The sequence below is a fragment of the Somniosus microcephalus genome, chromosome 10 (genome assembly GCF_052327205.1).
Source record: "Somniosus microcephalus isolate GS21.2 chromosome 10, FLI_Smic_1.0, whole genome shotgun sequence".
In the NCBI taxonomy this organism is placed as follows: Eukaryota; Metazoa; Chordata; class Chondrichthyes; order Squaliformes; family Somniosidae; genus Somniosus; species Somniosus microcephalus.
In genome coordinates, this window is record NC_140996.1 from 218,185,601 (window position 1) to 218,200,334 (window position 14,734).

A 14,734-nucleotide genomic window follows, 5' to 3' on the forward strand; every position below is an offset into this window, starting at 1 on the left:
CCCCCCCAAGGAAGATATTAACTATTTGCTGAGATGTGATTCTAAGATGGTAACAGCCTTTTGATACATCTCTCAAGGGTCCATTCTTTTTGTGTGAGCCTTGATGGTTAATGATGCTTATCCTTCTTAGAAGGCCGCACAGTAAATCCTCATCCTCCCCAAAGATTCATACCAGTGTCCTTTACAGTAGGGTTAGGGCATTTGCTGAGGATGAGGATTTACTGTGGTAGCTGGGTTTTTTTCCCCCCTTGCCACTATCAAATCCAGGGATGGTGAAGCCACTTGTAGCAGCTTGATCTTTGCCCTGGTAGAGATTAGGCTTATATTCGCTAGAGTTTAGAAGAATGAGAGGGGATCTCATTGAAACTTATAAAATTCTTACAGGACTAGACAGACTAGATGCAGGAAGGATGTTCCCGATGGCGGGGGAGTCCAGAACTAGGGGTCACAGTCTAAGGATAAGGGGTAAGCCATTTGGGACAGAGATGAGGAGGAATTTCTTCACCCAGAGAGTGGTGAACCTGTGGAATTCTGTACCACAGAAGACAGTGGAGGCCAATTCATTAAATATATTCAAGAAGGAGTTGGAAATATTTCTTAAGGCTAAAGGGATGAAGGGATATGGGGAGAAAGCAGGGACAGGGTACTGAATTTGGATGATCAGCCATGATCTCATTAAATGGCGGAACATGCTCGAGGTGCCGAAACATGCTCGAGGTGCCGAATGGCCTACTCCTGCTCCTATCTTCAATGTAACTCTGCATGGACTGCAATCTAATCCTGGTTCTGGTCTGCATGGCTTGGTGCTACATGTGATGTGGGAGTTAGATCAGCCACAATCTCATTAAATGGCGGAACAGGCTCGAGGGGCTGAAAGGCCTACTCCTGTCCTACGTTCCTATGTGGCAGTGTGCCTTTACTCAGTAGACCTTCTGTCCTGGAGTAGTTTTCGGACACTGCACATGCTAAGGCCAGATCGACAGTAGGCAACAAGTACTCGAAGCCTTCACAGTCCATAGGCAAGACCTCAATAGGTTTGCAATATTCATGGGAAAAATAACAGAATGGCAGAATGTGATCGCCATAACACCAGTTTAAAATTATGGAACCTGTTGCAAAAAAAATGGAATTTGAGTTAATCAGTCACTATAAATCATAGTTTATTTTGAATGCTTGGATATTAATATATTTATATTTGCACAATCTTTCATTTAGAAAATGGAAAAGATACCTCTTGTCGCACCCGAGCCGACTAAACAAGTAAGTGTATGTTTTGCGATGAGAAACTGAGGCGCACTTTATTTTTAGATTGTTTTGGTATCTTTGCATTCTTTCCTTGGAGAATAGCATAAAGTAATGGAACGATTCCATTATATTATTATATTCAAGGCTGAGATCGATAGATTTTTTGACTCGGGGAATCGAGGGATATGGGGATCGGGCGGGAAAGTGGAGTTGAGGTCGATGATCAGCCATGATCTTATTGAATGGTGGAGCAGGCTCGAGGGGCTGAAAGGCCTACTCCTGTCCTACGTTCCTATGTGGCAGTGTGCCTTTACTCAGTAGACCTTCTGTCCTGGAGTAGTTTTCGGACACTGCACATGCTAAGGCCAGATCGACAGTAGGCAACAAGTACTTGAAGCCTTCACAGTCCATAGGCAAGACCTCAATAGGTTTGCAATATTCATGGGAAAAATAACAATGGCAGAATGTGATCGCCATAACACCAGTTTAAAATTATGGAACCTGTTGCAAGAAAAATGGAATTTGAGTTAATCAGTCACTATAAATCATAGTTTATTTTGAATGCTTGGATATTAATATATTTATATTTGCACAATCTTTCATTTAGAAAATGGAAAAGATACCTCTTGTCGCACCCGAGCCGACTAAACAAGTAAGTGTATGTTTTGCGATGAGAAACTGAGGCACTTTTTATTTTTAGATTGTTTTGGTATCTTTGCATTCTTTCCTTGGAGAATAGCATAAAGTAATGGAACGATTCCATTATATTATTATATTCAAGGCTGAGATCGATAGATCTTTTGACTCTCGGGGAATCAAGGGATATGGGGATCGGGCGGGAAAGTGGAGTTGAGGTCGATGATCAGCCATGATCTTATTGAATGGCGGAGCAGGCTCGAGGGGCCGTATGGCCGACTCCTGCTCCTAATTCTTATGTTCTTACGATTCGCTGTCTGATTAACAGTCTGTGAATGCTCCTGCCATAGCTGTAACCATCTGTTACACCAGCCGATAGGGTGATTAGTGCTATGCGGCAGAAAGGTTTTACGGGCTCTCGCAACCCATACGATGCGGGGGCGGGGCACTGGCACCCACACCCACCGGATGCGAGTATCGGGCTGGGTGTCGACCCAGAATTCGGAGCCCTAGCCCTGGTCTCTGCCCGCCGAGACTGCGTGGAGTGGGGTTCGCAACCTGCACCTTCTGACTCTGAGGTGGGACTGCCACCTCTGAGGTGAAGCCTTGCTCCTTTTAATGTTTAAGTGACTAGAGGCGATGGCACGTTGGAGTGAATCTGCGATCAGGCACTCCAAGCAGTGAGCTTGTGCCCCTAGAGAACGTGGGTTGGAAAGTCAAGGTTGTAGACGAGCACCCATGTACAATGCCATTATGATTCTGCCCTCCTCCCCACTTTGGTTCCCAGTCAAACTTGTGGATGACCATGTGGCCTCTATAAAATTGGCAATTTAATGCCAATGTTACACTGTGGTTATATACCCATTAGCAATAAAAGCTGAAAAGCCTGGAAAAATGCATTGGGCCAGTCAGCATCTGAAAAGCAAAAGAACCAAAGGCACAAACTTTTTTGATCAGCAACCTTTTTTTCCCCCCCACTCCTCTCTCCTGAAGGTCTTTGTGCCTATTGTCCCATAGCTGCTAGTTAACCTCTGTTGCCTCACCTGAGTACCACTCTTCATGTGTGAGCCTAGGTAGTAATTGTCAGGTCATTGAACTATGGCAGGCATCACAGCTGAGCACAATCCTGTCAGCACCCAATTTACACACAACAACAACTTGCATTTATCTAGCACCTTTTAATATCAAGGTGCTTCACAGGAGCGTTATCAAACAAAATTTGACACCGAGTCACATAAGGAGATATTAGGACAGGTGACCAAAAGCTTGGTCAAAGAGGTAGGTTTTAAGGAGTGTCTTAAAGGAGGAGAGGGAGGTAGAGAGGCTGAGGTTTAGGGAGGGAATTCTAGAGCTCCGGGACTAGGTAGCTGAAGGCACGACCACTAATGGAGCGATGGAAATCGGGGACGCACAAGAGGCCAGAATTGGAGGTGATCTCGGAGTGTTGTAGGACTGGAGGAGTTTACAGAGATAGAGAAGAGCTCTTTAAGCCAGTGTCTTGGCTGACTTCTGAGCCATCGAGGAATCTCCAGCACACTCTCTCTGTACGTGAATGCCCGAATAGATAATAGTTGGGGAAAAAGTGTCACTCAATCATTGACGTAATGCAATCATTTTTCAACTCTCTTGTGATCAAATGGATCTGCAGCATCTCAGAAGATCTTTGCTGTCAGCTTAGTTCCTTGGTGGCACTCTCCTGTGTCAGAAAGCCATGGGTTCAAGTCACACTCCAGCACTTGAGTACAGTCCAGGCTGACACTCCAGTGTGGCATTGAGGCAGTGATGCATTATCGGAGGTGCCGTCCTTCAGGTGAAGTCCTGTCCGCTTGTTCAGGAGGAGATAAAGATCCCACGTCACAGTTCTGCGAAGAGCAAGGTGTTGTGGGCAACACTCATCTCTCAACCAATACCACAAATACTTTAACTGGTCACTTTGTGTTGCTGTTTGTAGTAGCTTACTGTGTGCAAATTGGCAGCTGTTGTTTGCCTACAGTACAGCAAGGATTACACTTCAAAAGGTCTTTCATTATCTGTGAAGTGCTTTGGGACGCCCTGAAGATGCTGAGGCCGCTATATAAATGCAAGTTCTTTCTTTATAGTGTCCTGACGGATATCTCGGTGGGAAGTGGAAATGTAATGCTGCATTTTTCCAATTATGATGCAGAGCACTTGCTCCAAACTCCAGTGTAAATGTGTCTTGCGTTGGGAGCCCTGCATTATTGTAATCTGTGGAAGCGGAATAGTAAATTCTGAAAATATACCAACGCTGGAAATCTGAAATAAAAGCAGAAAATGCTGGAAACGCACCAGCACTTGGTCAGTACCTGAGGAAGATTTTTGGGGATATGAATGCTGATGGAGTGTTGCATCGGGAAATTTGGTCTTTATCTTTCAAGTGCTGGTTGACCTGGTGTGCATTTTCCATTCTCATTCTTACTAAATTTTAATTTTAACTAACTAATTAAGAAATCTGATTTTTTAATAAACTAGTGATTTGGACTAAGTGCACATGACTACAATTGGCTAAATTCTCTCTCCATGTCTGTGTCTCGCGCGCGCTCTCTCTACCTCTCTCTTACACTCTGGAACTCTCTCTCTCTCTCGCTCTCTGCCTCTCACTCTCTGCCGCCCTCTCACCCGCTCTCTGCCGCCCTCTCGCCCGCTCTCTGCCGCCCTCTCGCCCGCTCTCTGCCGCCCTCTCGCCCGCTCTCTGCCGCCCTCTCGCCCGCTCTCTGCCGCCCTCTCGCCCGCTCTCTGCCGCGCTCTCTGCCGCCCTCTCGCCCGCTCTCTGCCGCCCTCTCGCCCGCTCTCTGCCGCTCTCTGCCGCCCTCTCGCCCGCTCTCTGCCGCCCTCTCGCCCGCTCTCTGCCGCCCTCTCGCCCGCTCTCTGCCGCCCTCTCGCCCGCTCTCTGCCGCCCTCTCGCCCGCTCTCTGCCGCCCTCTCGCCCGCTCTCTGCCGCCCTCTCGCCCGCTCTCTGCCGCCCTCTCGCCCGCTCTCTGCCGCCCTCTCGCCCGCTCTCTGCCGCCCTCTCGCCCGCTCTCTGCCGCCCTCTCGCCCGCCCTCTCGCCCGCCCTCTCACTCTATTACTGGCTTTTTCGGTCTCTCTTTATTTCATGCGCACCTCCTTTAGTTTGGTAAAATCCTGAATTCTCTCCTCTGTTTCCACCACCCTAGGAGGATATAGCAGCCTCTTTAGCAGAGCTGTCCTTTGAGGTGACGCCAAAACAGCCCATGCAGGAGGAGGACAGGCGTAGATGGGAAGAAGGAAACGTTGACTACCTGGGGAAAGATGCTTTTGTAAACATACAGAAAAAGTTGGACCAGTTTCTGAAGTAGTGTGTCCGATGTTGATCATGCGCTCTTGGACCCAAACTTTTTTTTTTGCTTATATATAATAATATGGATGGCAGCTCAATCCTGAGGCGAAGAAAAAAAATTGACTGTCCATTTAATATTGCGTTGTATATAGATTTTTGTTTTGGATGAACGTGTGTGTATTTTTTTTTTTACTTCCATTAGTGCTATTAAAAAGTGTTTACTGATTTAATTTGATTGCAATTAAATGTACAGGAAGTGACTCATTTTACCTATATAGCGCGAGACATTTTGGCCCCGATATTTACTGGGCAGGATTTCAAAGCTGGGAGAGGAGTTTGGGTCGGGAAACCCAGAGTGTGTTTTATTTTAAAAGAGGATCCCTGCCCGATGCCAACCTGATTGACAGGGTTGGCTCCCTGTCGTGGGGGGAACATGGCAGCAGAGATAACGGCCCAGGAGCAGGTAAGTTCGTGCTGCTGGGGTAGAGTTCGCGAGGGGCGGGTGATCAGGGGCAGAGATGGGGCCGGGGAGTGGGTGATCACGGGGAGTGGGGTGGGGTGGGGGTTAGCTCGGGAGGCCCAGGAGGGAGCACTCCTGCTCCTCCTGGCCCACCAGCTGTGCTAGAAAAGCACTTGCCTCTTCCCCGCGGTAGTCCTCACCTCCCTTTAGCTGCCGGGTTTCCCGAGGCCCGGGAAACCTGGCCGGCCAGGTTTAAATTTAAAATGGAGATAAAGCTGAGCCATGCAGCCTCATTAAAATAATTAAGTGAGCAACCCGCCTCCTGGGAGCGGGTTGGTTGCCCGTCCCCCATCCCCCCTCCGTTGAAACCGGAAGCGGACAGGTTCGAGGCGGGTTGGGTTCGGGTTTGAGATTTTAAACATTTTTACACCCGAGCCCCCCAAACCCACCCGTTTTTGGGGGTGAAAATTCTCCCCTGTTCAATAGTTTTGAAGTAATCAATAGCCTGTAGTTTTATTTTATTACTAAACTCCTACAGTGCCTCCAAAAGACATTTAGCATAAGGTCTATTTCCGTTTGAGTGTTGAATCTCACGTGGCAATTCGGAAATGTTTGTGGATTTTCTATTGTCTCTTTTTCATTTGGACATGTACAAATCCAATGACTTGTGGGTAATATTTTGGGGGCAGGAAATCTTTCCTTTTTTGTTTTGATTTAAGTTGCAGTGCCCATAATCTAGATCACATGATGCACGTTGTCACTGGCCAACATTGCAGCTTCTTATAGCAGTGTTGTTTGTTGGAGCATATCGTTGCACTGGTAAGTAATGTTTGATCTTCTCAAACCAGACCTAAACGTACACTTTATTTTAAAAAAAAAAGAAAGAATTGATGCACTGACGAACAGTGCAAACTCTCTCGTGCTGCGATGCTGGCTCCTTGTTGGACACGTGGCACTGCACCAGTCGCCTTGCGGCATCCTCGGTCGGGATGTGGGCCGTTACTTTGCTGCCCGAGATATTTCGCAAACGAGCTGGGTGGAAGGCTGCGGGGAGGAGAAAATCGAGAGAGGCTTAAATGTCGCTAAACAACCAAAAAAAAAAAAACCAGAAACACTGTTTCTGCCTGAAGCTGCAGCCAATTCAGATGCTGTGTTTTATCAAATGGTGTCTCACCAGTGGCCTCTTGATCACAAGACTATAATTTTTTATTCATTCATGCTCAGGATGTGGGCGTCGCTGGCAAGGCCAGCATTTATTGGCCATCCCTAATTGCCCTCGAAGGTGGTGGCGAGCCACCATTTCAGAGGGCTGTTGCGACTCCAGACCCACAATTGAGTCTTATCTAGGCCAGACTAGGTAAGGAGATTAGTGAACCAGATAGGTTTTTACGACAATCCGGTAGTTTTATGGTCATATTTGCTGATATTCCAGATTTTTTAAATTAACTGAATGTAAATTTAAATAGGATTTGAACTTGAGCTCTCTGGATCATCAGTCCAGGTCTCTGGATTACTAGTCTAGTAACCTGACCACTGTGCTACCATAACCCATACAACTTTGTTAGAGTCAGCTGTGGCTCAGTGGGTAGCATGCTCGCCTCTGCGTCAGAAGGTTGTGGGTTCAAGTCCCATTCCAGGGTCTTGAGCACATAAACCAACGCTGACACTCCAGTGAACGGCACTATATAAATGCAAGTCTTTCTTTCTTTGTGCTGGTAGAGTCTAAGTTACAGGCCTTGGCGCGAGAGAGAAAGAAACTGCCCTAACTCGATTGTGAGATGCCCAGACTACGCTTCTAAAATCAAAAAAATTACTTGTCTAATTGAAAAACTCAACTTGATGCATTCACAATTTGCTGCCCTTTAGAAAGTATGTGATTTTCTCTCTGTTTTGGTTCCATGTTGATCAGGGACTTCAATGGTCATCCATTTTGGGAAAAGCAGTAGTGTATTGGCCCTTGTAAAAGCTCTAGCTCTGCACAGCGGCTAACGCTACATTGCTGCGGTGTTTTTTGTGCCTTGACGTTGAATCTGTAACATACGAACATAAGACGTAGGAGCAGGAGTCGGTCATTTGGCCCCTCGAGCCTGTTCTGCCATTCAATAAGATCATGGCTGATCTGATCTTGACCTCAACTCCACTTCCCTGCCCGCTCCCCCTAACCCTTGACTCCCTTACCATTCAAAATCTGTCTGTCTCCACCTTAAATATATTCAATGACCCAGCCTCCACAGCTCTGTGGGGAAGAGAATTCCAAAGATTCACGACCCTCTGAGAGAAGAAATTCCTCCTCATTTCCGATTTAAATGGGCGACCCCTTATTCTGAAACTATGCCCCCTAGTTCTAGATTCCCCCACGAGGGGAAACATCCTCTCTGCATCTACCCTCTCAAGCTCCTTCAGAATCTTATGTTTCAATAAGATCACCTCTCATTCCTCTAAACTCCAATGAGTATAGGCCCAACCTGCTCAACCTTTCTTCATAAGACAACCCCTTCATCTCAGGAATTAACCTCGTGAACCTTCTCTGAACTGCCTCCAATACAAGTATATCCTTCCTTAAATAAGGAGACCAAAACTGTACGCAGTACTCCAGGTTGGTCTCACCAACACCCTGTACAGTTGGAACAGAATTGTATGAGGTTTTGCCGCATACAAATGTAATCATTTTTAAACTGCGCACTAAATTTGCCCACTGGATTTCACCATTACTTGAAAGTAGTTTGAAAATATAAACTATTCCTTTCCAATTTCGTGCTGGAATAGATTCGATGTATAATTTATTTTTTGAAAAGCCTGCGTATTTGAATTACTACAGTAACGAATTGGTTTCACTTGAGGATATTATTTGCTTTTTCAGCATAAACATCTCGAACAAATGCACTCCATGTACTCTCCTGTCCCTTTTAAAAGATGACCCATCTACCTCCAGCTCATTCAGGAAATGTGACTTGCATGCTTGGGGAGTATTGATCTGATGCAGGTGATAGCGGGCCAAGGCAGAGGTGAAATAAAGTTCTATTCATCTAAAGGGATATTGTACGATGACTCCATCCCTCTCCCTAACATCTGTCTGAGGCTGAACCACACTGCTCGCAACCTTGGTGTTATATTTGACCCTGAAATGAGCTTCTCACCACATATCTGCAGCATAACAAAGACCGCCTACTTCCATAAGAACATAAGAAGTAGGAGCAGGAGTAGGCCATACGGCCCCTCGGGCCTGCTCCACCATTCAATAGGATCATGGCTGATCCGAACCTAGATTCACGTCCACTTCCCTGCCCGCTCCCCATAACCCTTAATTCCCTTATCAGCTAGGAAACTGTCTATTTCCTTTTTAAATTTATTTAATGTTGCAGCTTCCACAGCTCTCTGAGGTAGCAAATTCCATAGATTTACTACCCTCTGAGTGAAGAAGTTTCTCCTCATCTCAGTTTTGAAACAGCAGCCCCTTATTCTAAGATCATGCCCCCTAGTTCTAGTCCCACCCATCAGTGGAAACATCCTCACCGCATCCACCCAATCAAGCCCCCTCACAATCTTATATGTTTCGATAAGATCGCCTCTCATTCTTCTGAATTCCAATGAGTAGAGGCCCAACCTACTCAACCTTTCCTCATAAGTCAATTCCCTCATCTCCGGAATCAACCGAGTGAACCTTCTCTGAACTGCCTCGAGAGCAAGTATATCTTCTTAAATATGGAAACCAGAACTGTATGCAGTATTCCAGGTGTGGCCTCACCAGTACCCTGTATAACTGAAGCAAGACTTCCCTGCTTTTATACTCCATCCCCCTTGCAATAAAAGCCAAGATTCCATTGGCCTTCCTGATCACCTGCTGTACCTGCATACTAACCTTCTGTGTTTCATGCACCAGGACCCCCAGCACGGTGGCATAGTGGTTAGCACTGTTGCCTCACAGCGCCAGGGACCCGGGTTCAAATCCGGCCTCGGGCGACTCTCTGTGTGGAGTTTGCACATTCTCCCCGTGTTTGCGTGGGTTTCCTCCGGGTGCTCCGGTTTCCTCCCACAGTCCAAAGATGTGCGGGTTAGGTTGATTGGCCATGATAAAAATTGGCCCTTAGTGTTAGGGGGGATTAAATATGTGGGGTTACGGGGATAGGGCTTGGGTGGGATGGCTGTCGGTGTAGGGACCGGGTGCTAGGGTTTGGATGATCAGCCATGATCTTGTTGAATGGTGGAGCAGGCCCGAAGGGCCGAATGGCCTACTCCTGCTCCTAGTTTCTATGTTTCTATCCCTTTGTACTGGAGCACTTTGCAGTTTCTTTCCATTTAGATAATAACTTGCTCTTTGATTTTTTTCTGCCAAAGTGCATAACCTCACACTTTCCAACATTATATTCCATCTGCCAAATTTCTGCCCACACTTAGCCTGTCTATGTACTTTTGCAGGATTTTTTATGTCCTCCTCACTCACTGCTTTCCCTCCGTAACGTTGCCCGTCTCCGCCCTTGCCTCAGCTCATCTGCTGCTGAAGCCCTCATTCATGCCTATGTTACTTCTAGACTTGACTATTGCAACGCACCCCTGGCTGGCCTCCCACATTCTACCCTATGTAAACTTCAGGTCATCCAAAACTTGGCTGCCCATGTTCTAACTCGCACCAAGTCCCGTTCGCCCATCACCCTTGTGCTCGTTGACCTACATTGGCTCCCGGTTAAGCAGCGCCTGGATTTCAAAATTCTTATCCTTGTTTTCAAATCTCTCCATGGCCTCACCCCTCCCTATCTCTGTATCTCCTTCAGCCCCACAACCCCCCGAGATATCTGCGCTTCTCTAATTCTGGCCTCTTGAGCATCCCTGATTATAATCGCTCCACCATTGGTGGCCGTGCCTTCTGTTGCCTAGGCCCTAAGCTCTGGAATTCCCTGCCTAAATCTCTCCGCCTCACTACTTCTCTTTCCTCCTTTAAGACGCTCCTTAAAACCTAACTCTTTGACCAAGCTTTTGGTCACCTGCCCTAATTTCTCCTTATGTGGCTCGGTGTTAAAATTTTTGTCTTATAATACTCCTGTGACGCGCCTTGGGCCGTTATGCTACGTTAAAGGCGCTATATAAATACAAGTAGTTGTTGTTGTTGATGATGACTGAAATCCAGTGGACTTGGTTTAAAAGAGTGCAAACCATGAATGTGTCCTGTGCTGGAGCTAGTGACAGAAGCGTATCATCTCCAAATTGAGCCCAAGGCATTTCTTCAGCTTATTTCATTCATACTCGATTTTTTCTTCTTCCAAAATTATTGAATTCTTGCAAGGGATTAATGAGTTTTGAGTGGTTACCCTCAAATTAAGATTTAACATTAGTTTAGAGTTGCCAGATCAAGTTTCTTTCTTGTTGATCTGTATCGTGTGTACATTAATATTATCTGATTTTCTATGTAACTGGTACATTTTCTGAGGTGTGTAAGGTTTCACGATGACTTCACTTCAAGGTGATTGGTGTGTTGTAGAATTAGCAGCTGAATGATGTTTCTGGCATCGACATTTTTCTGGGTCTGCCCTTGAAAGACAAAATGGCTGCTTCTTGCAAGGCCAGGCTCGGTGTTGTGATGTGCGGCCCACTTCTTACATTTCCGATAGTCTGAAAGTAGCCCAGATGATGGGATGCTGGTCGTCAGCTTCTTGCTGGTTGTCCCATATGGCGCGACTCGGGCCGTTTCAACCCTGTGTCTAGCGACCGGAATCGACAACTCAAAACTGTTTAAAACATTGGTAATTCTCGCTCCCCAAGGTCTTGAGGATGACTAGTGTAAGGAACAAAAAGATCACACTGGTGTAGTAGGGAGTGTTCTGAGGTTGGGGTTAAGGCATATTAACAGTAGAGTTGCAGGACCGAAAACATGGCTAGACTTGACTTTGGAGTGTCTGAGCCTAACACCTTTTATGCAAAGTGAAAGACTGACATTGCTTACTTTGAACACAAAATCTACCAAAACAGTCCGACATAGACCCCCATGTACAACCTGCTGAGTTTGGTGAAACTACCTGTAATGAAAAATGTTTTTTTTGCAATTCAATAGCCTTTCAAATTGAAAACTCTTTCTACACAAGTGTTGCTTCTAGCTTGTGTTGCTTCTAGCAAGAAGCGGAAGACGATATTGGGTCCTTGTTGTCTTTTAACTCGAGCATATCTACTAACTGCAAATCCCAGGACATCCAGAGTAAAGTCCATCAATTGCGATGTTACTATCCCATATCTCGAGCAGGAAGTTACAAGCACACTGATGGAAAGTGACCTAAAGCCATGTGTATTGCTAAACACAGCTGTGCTATTATTTAAGATAAAGTCTTGAATCCTCGTTGTCATTGAACATTTTATGGAGGCAACAACATGGATGGAAGTGTTGGCTTTCAACTCCTCTCCTGCCATCTTGACCGCAACTGCTCTGTAATGCAGAGACGACTGCAGCTTAGTTGTTTGTTGATGACTGGTCTAGACTTTACAAAAAGGAGAGCTTAGCGACTTTAAGCTAAAGAAACGTGATCATCCAGGCAAAAGGCGAAGGCCTCATTGATATGCCCAACCCAATGAGAAAGGGAAAAGGATATATCTAAATTATTTAACGGTAATTCAGTTTCTTTTATTCAAAACTAATATGCAAATGTCCTTGCTGGGGAGGGGTTGTAGAGAAATCTTAAAGAAAAATCTGAGTTGAGTTGGAATGAATTGATTTAATTTGTCCATTCTTCCACAATCGGGCCTCTGGAACGTGACCGATAAAAAGCTGACTGTTCACACATGTCTGGTGTAAGACTTCACTTTTGTGTTCAGACTGTAGGGGGTGGTGTGTGCCCAGTCAGCTCTGCCCCTGACTGTTTCTGAGCAGTTCGAATCGCTCCCACACCCCTGGGTTCTAGACACCGGACTTGGGTACAGGCGGCGATACAGAAAATAGAGTAGACAACTGGTTTGGTACAAGAAAACCGTAATTTTTATTAAAGGCACAATAAAGTCACAACACTGAGAATTACTAGAATAATTACAGGCATATAAAATTACACTTATTTGGGAATGGGGAACACACGACACATTGAGGGAACAAACACATTAAAAATCCCCTTCTCCTTAGCCCACCCCCAATACCTAACTAGATTAAGCTATGAGGGGCCAGGGATTTATACTCACCAATGGGGTTTCCTTGATAATCCAAAACCTGTTGATCAAGCCGGTTGTGGTTTTGGGGTTCGCTTTTGTTGTCCTTTGGGGTCTGCCGTCGTCACGTGGTCACAGGGCGCGGCGGTGGAATCGTCTGTGTAAAGTACCCTCCTTTTTTCTCCGTTAGAAATACGGTGTAAAGTCTTTACTTTGGGTACTTTACTTTGCAGGAATGGTTTTTCTTCTGGTGGCGGTTTGGTCGCCGACAGCTTTGTTACGGTTGGGGCCTGGTTGGCGGTTTATATTGTCACTTTGATCTTACTACCCATGCTTCAAATGCCAGCTTATAACTAGGCTGGGGTGTGTACCTGCTCGTCCCCAACGCTTCTTTTTCGCTGCCTTATCGTTTTTTACCGTTCGTCTCTTCTCGTCTGCTTATCGGCTTTGCCGTTCGGTTCGTCTCGTCTCGTCTGCCCGTTTGTGGCCTCGTGTGTCCTGTGTGTTTTCGATTCGGGTCCCATTCTCCTCCCGCATTTTGCCCCTGGTGTGGTAATGGGCGTCCTCAGTGTCGAGCAGCGCGGGGAGGGAGAAGAGAGCCCGCGACGAGGCAAGAGCGAGAGGCAAGAGGCAAGAGACCTTGGCTACCGGTGGGCCTACAATTATACCCGGTTCTTCACCCCTTATCTGCGCGCCAAATCAGGTCAGTTCTTTGTCTAAATTTTGGCGGGCTCATCTAAAGTGATTACAGTCACTTTAACGGCTACTGGGGCGGTTGTCTCCTTGTTTAATGGCTTCGATATTCTGGCTGTTTGTTATTTATGAAAATCGTCTTATAGATTGGGCTAACCAAATTAGTAACAAAACTGTGGAGGAGGAATTCCTGGAGTGTATACGGAATGGTTTCCTGGACCAATATGTCGAGGAACCAACTAGAGATCAGGCCATCTTAGACTGGGTATTATGTAATGAGAAAGGATTAATTAGCAACCTTGTTGTGCGAGGCCCCTTGGGTTGGAGCGATCATAATATGATAGAATTCTTAATTAAGATGGAGAGTGAAATATTTGACTCAGAGACTAGGGTCCTGAATTTAATTAAAGGAGACTACGATGGTATGAGGTGCGAGTTGGGTAGGATTGATTGGGGAATGTCACTCAAAGGGTTGACGGTGGATAGGCAATGGCAAACATTCAAAGATCGCATGGATGAACTACAGAATTTGTTCATCCCAGTTTGGCATAAAAATAAAACAAAAAAGGTGACTCAACCGTGGCTAACAAGGGAAATTAGGGATAGCATAGGATCCAAGGAGAGGACATATAAATTGGCCAGAAAAAGCAGTACACCTGAGGATTGGGAGCAATTTAGGATCCAACAAAGGAGGACAAAGGGATTAATTAAGAGGGGGAAAATAGAGTATGAGAGTAAGCTTGCAGCGAACATAAAAACTGACTGTAAAAGCTTTTATAGATATGTGAAGAGAAGAAGATTGGTGAAATCAAGCATAGGTCCCTTGCAGTCAGAATCAGGGGAATTTATAATGGGGAACAAAGAAATGGCTGACCAATTAAATACATACTTTGGTTCTGTCTTCACAAAGGAGGACACAAATAACCTCCCAAAGATGTCAGGGAACATAGGGTCTAATGAAAGGGTGGAACTGATAGAAATCAGTATTTGTAGGGAAATGGTGTTAGGGAAATTGATGGGATTGAGGGCCGATAAATCCCCAGGGCCTGATAATCTACATCCTCAGGTACTTATTGAAGTGGCCCTAGAAATAGTAGATGCATTGCTGGTCATCTTCCAAAATTCAATAGACTCTGGAACAGTACCCATGGATTGGCGGGTAGCTAATGTTACCCCACTGTTCAAAAAGGGTGGTAGAGAGAAAACGGGGAATTACAGACCGGTAAGCCTGACATCGGTAGTGGGGAAAATGCTAGAGTCCATTATA

The 14,734-nt window shown here is 45.8% G+C and overlaps 1 protein-coding gene across 25 annotated transcripts in view; it reads left to right on the forward strand.

The window, feature by feature from the left end:
• gyg2 (glycogenin 2) overlaps nt 1–5,428 on the forward strand; it is a 145,694-nt gene extending 140,266 nt beyond the window's left edge. For 22 of the 25 annotated variants that reach the window (XM_085999633.1, XM_085999639.1, XM_085999629.1 and 19 more), the window contains 3 exons: nt 1,216–1,260; nt 1,853–1,897; nt 5,056–5,428. In XM_085999633.1, coding sequence (XP_085855759.1) covers nt 1,216–1,260; nt 1,853–1,897; nt 5,056–5,217 — 252 coding nt within the window. In that variant the 3' untranslated portion in view covers nt 5,218–5,428. Of the gene's footprint in view, nt 1–1,215; nt 1,261–1,852; nt 1,898–5,055 lie in introns of those variants that run through there. The other 3 variants (XM_085999638.1, XM_085999640.1, XM_085999646.1) reach the window with 3 other exon arrangements.
• The last annotated feature ends 9,306 nt before the right edge of the window (nt 5,429–14,734 follow it).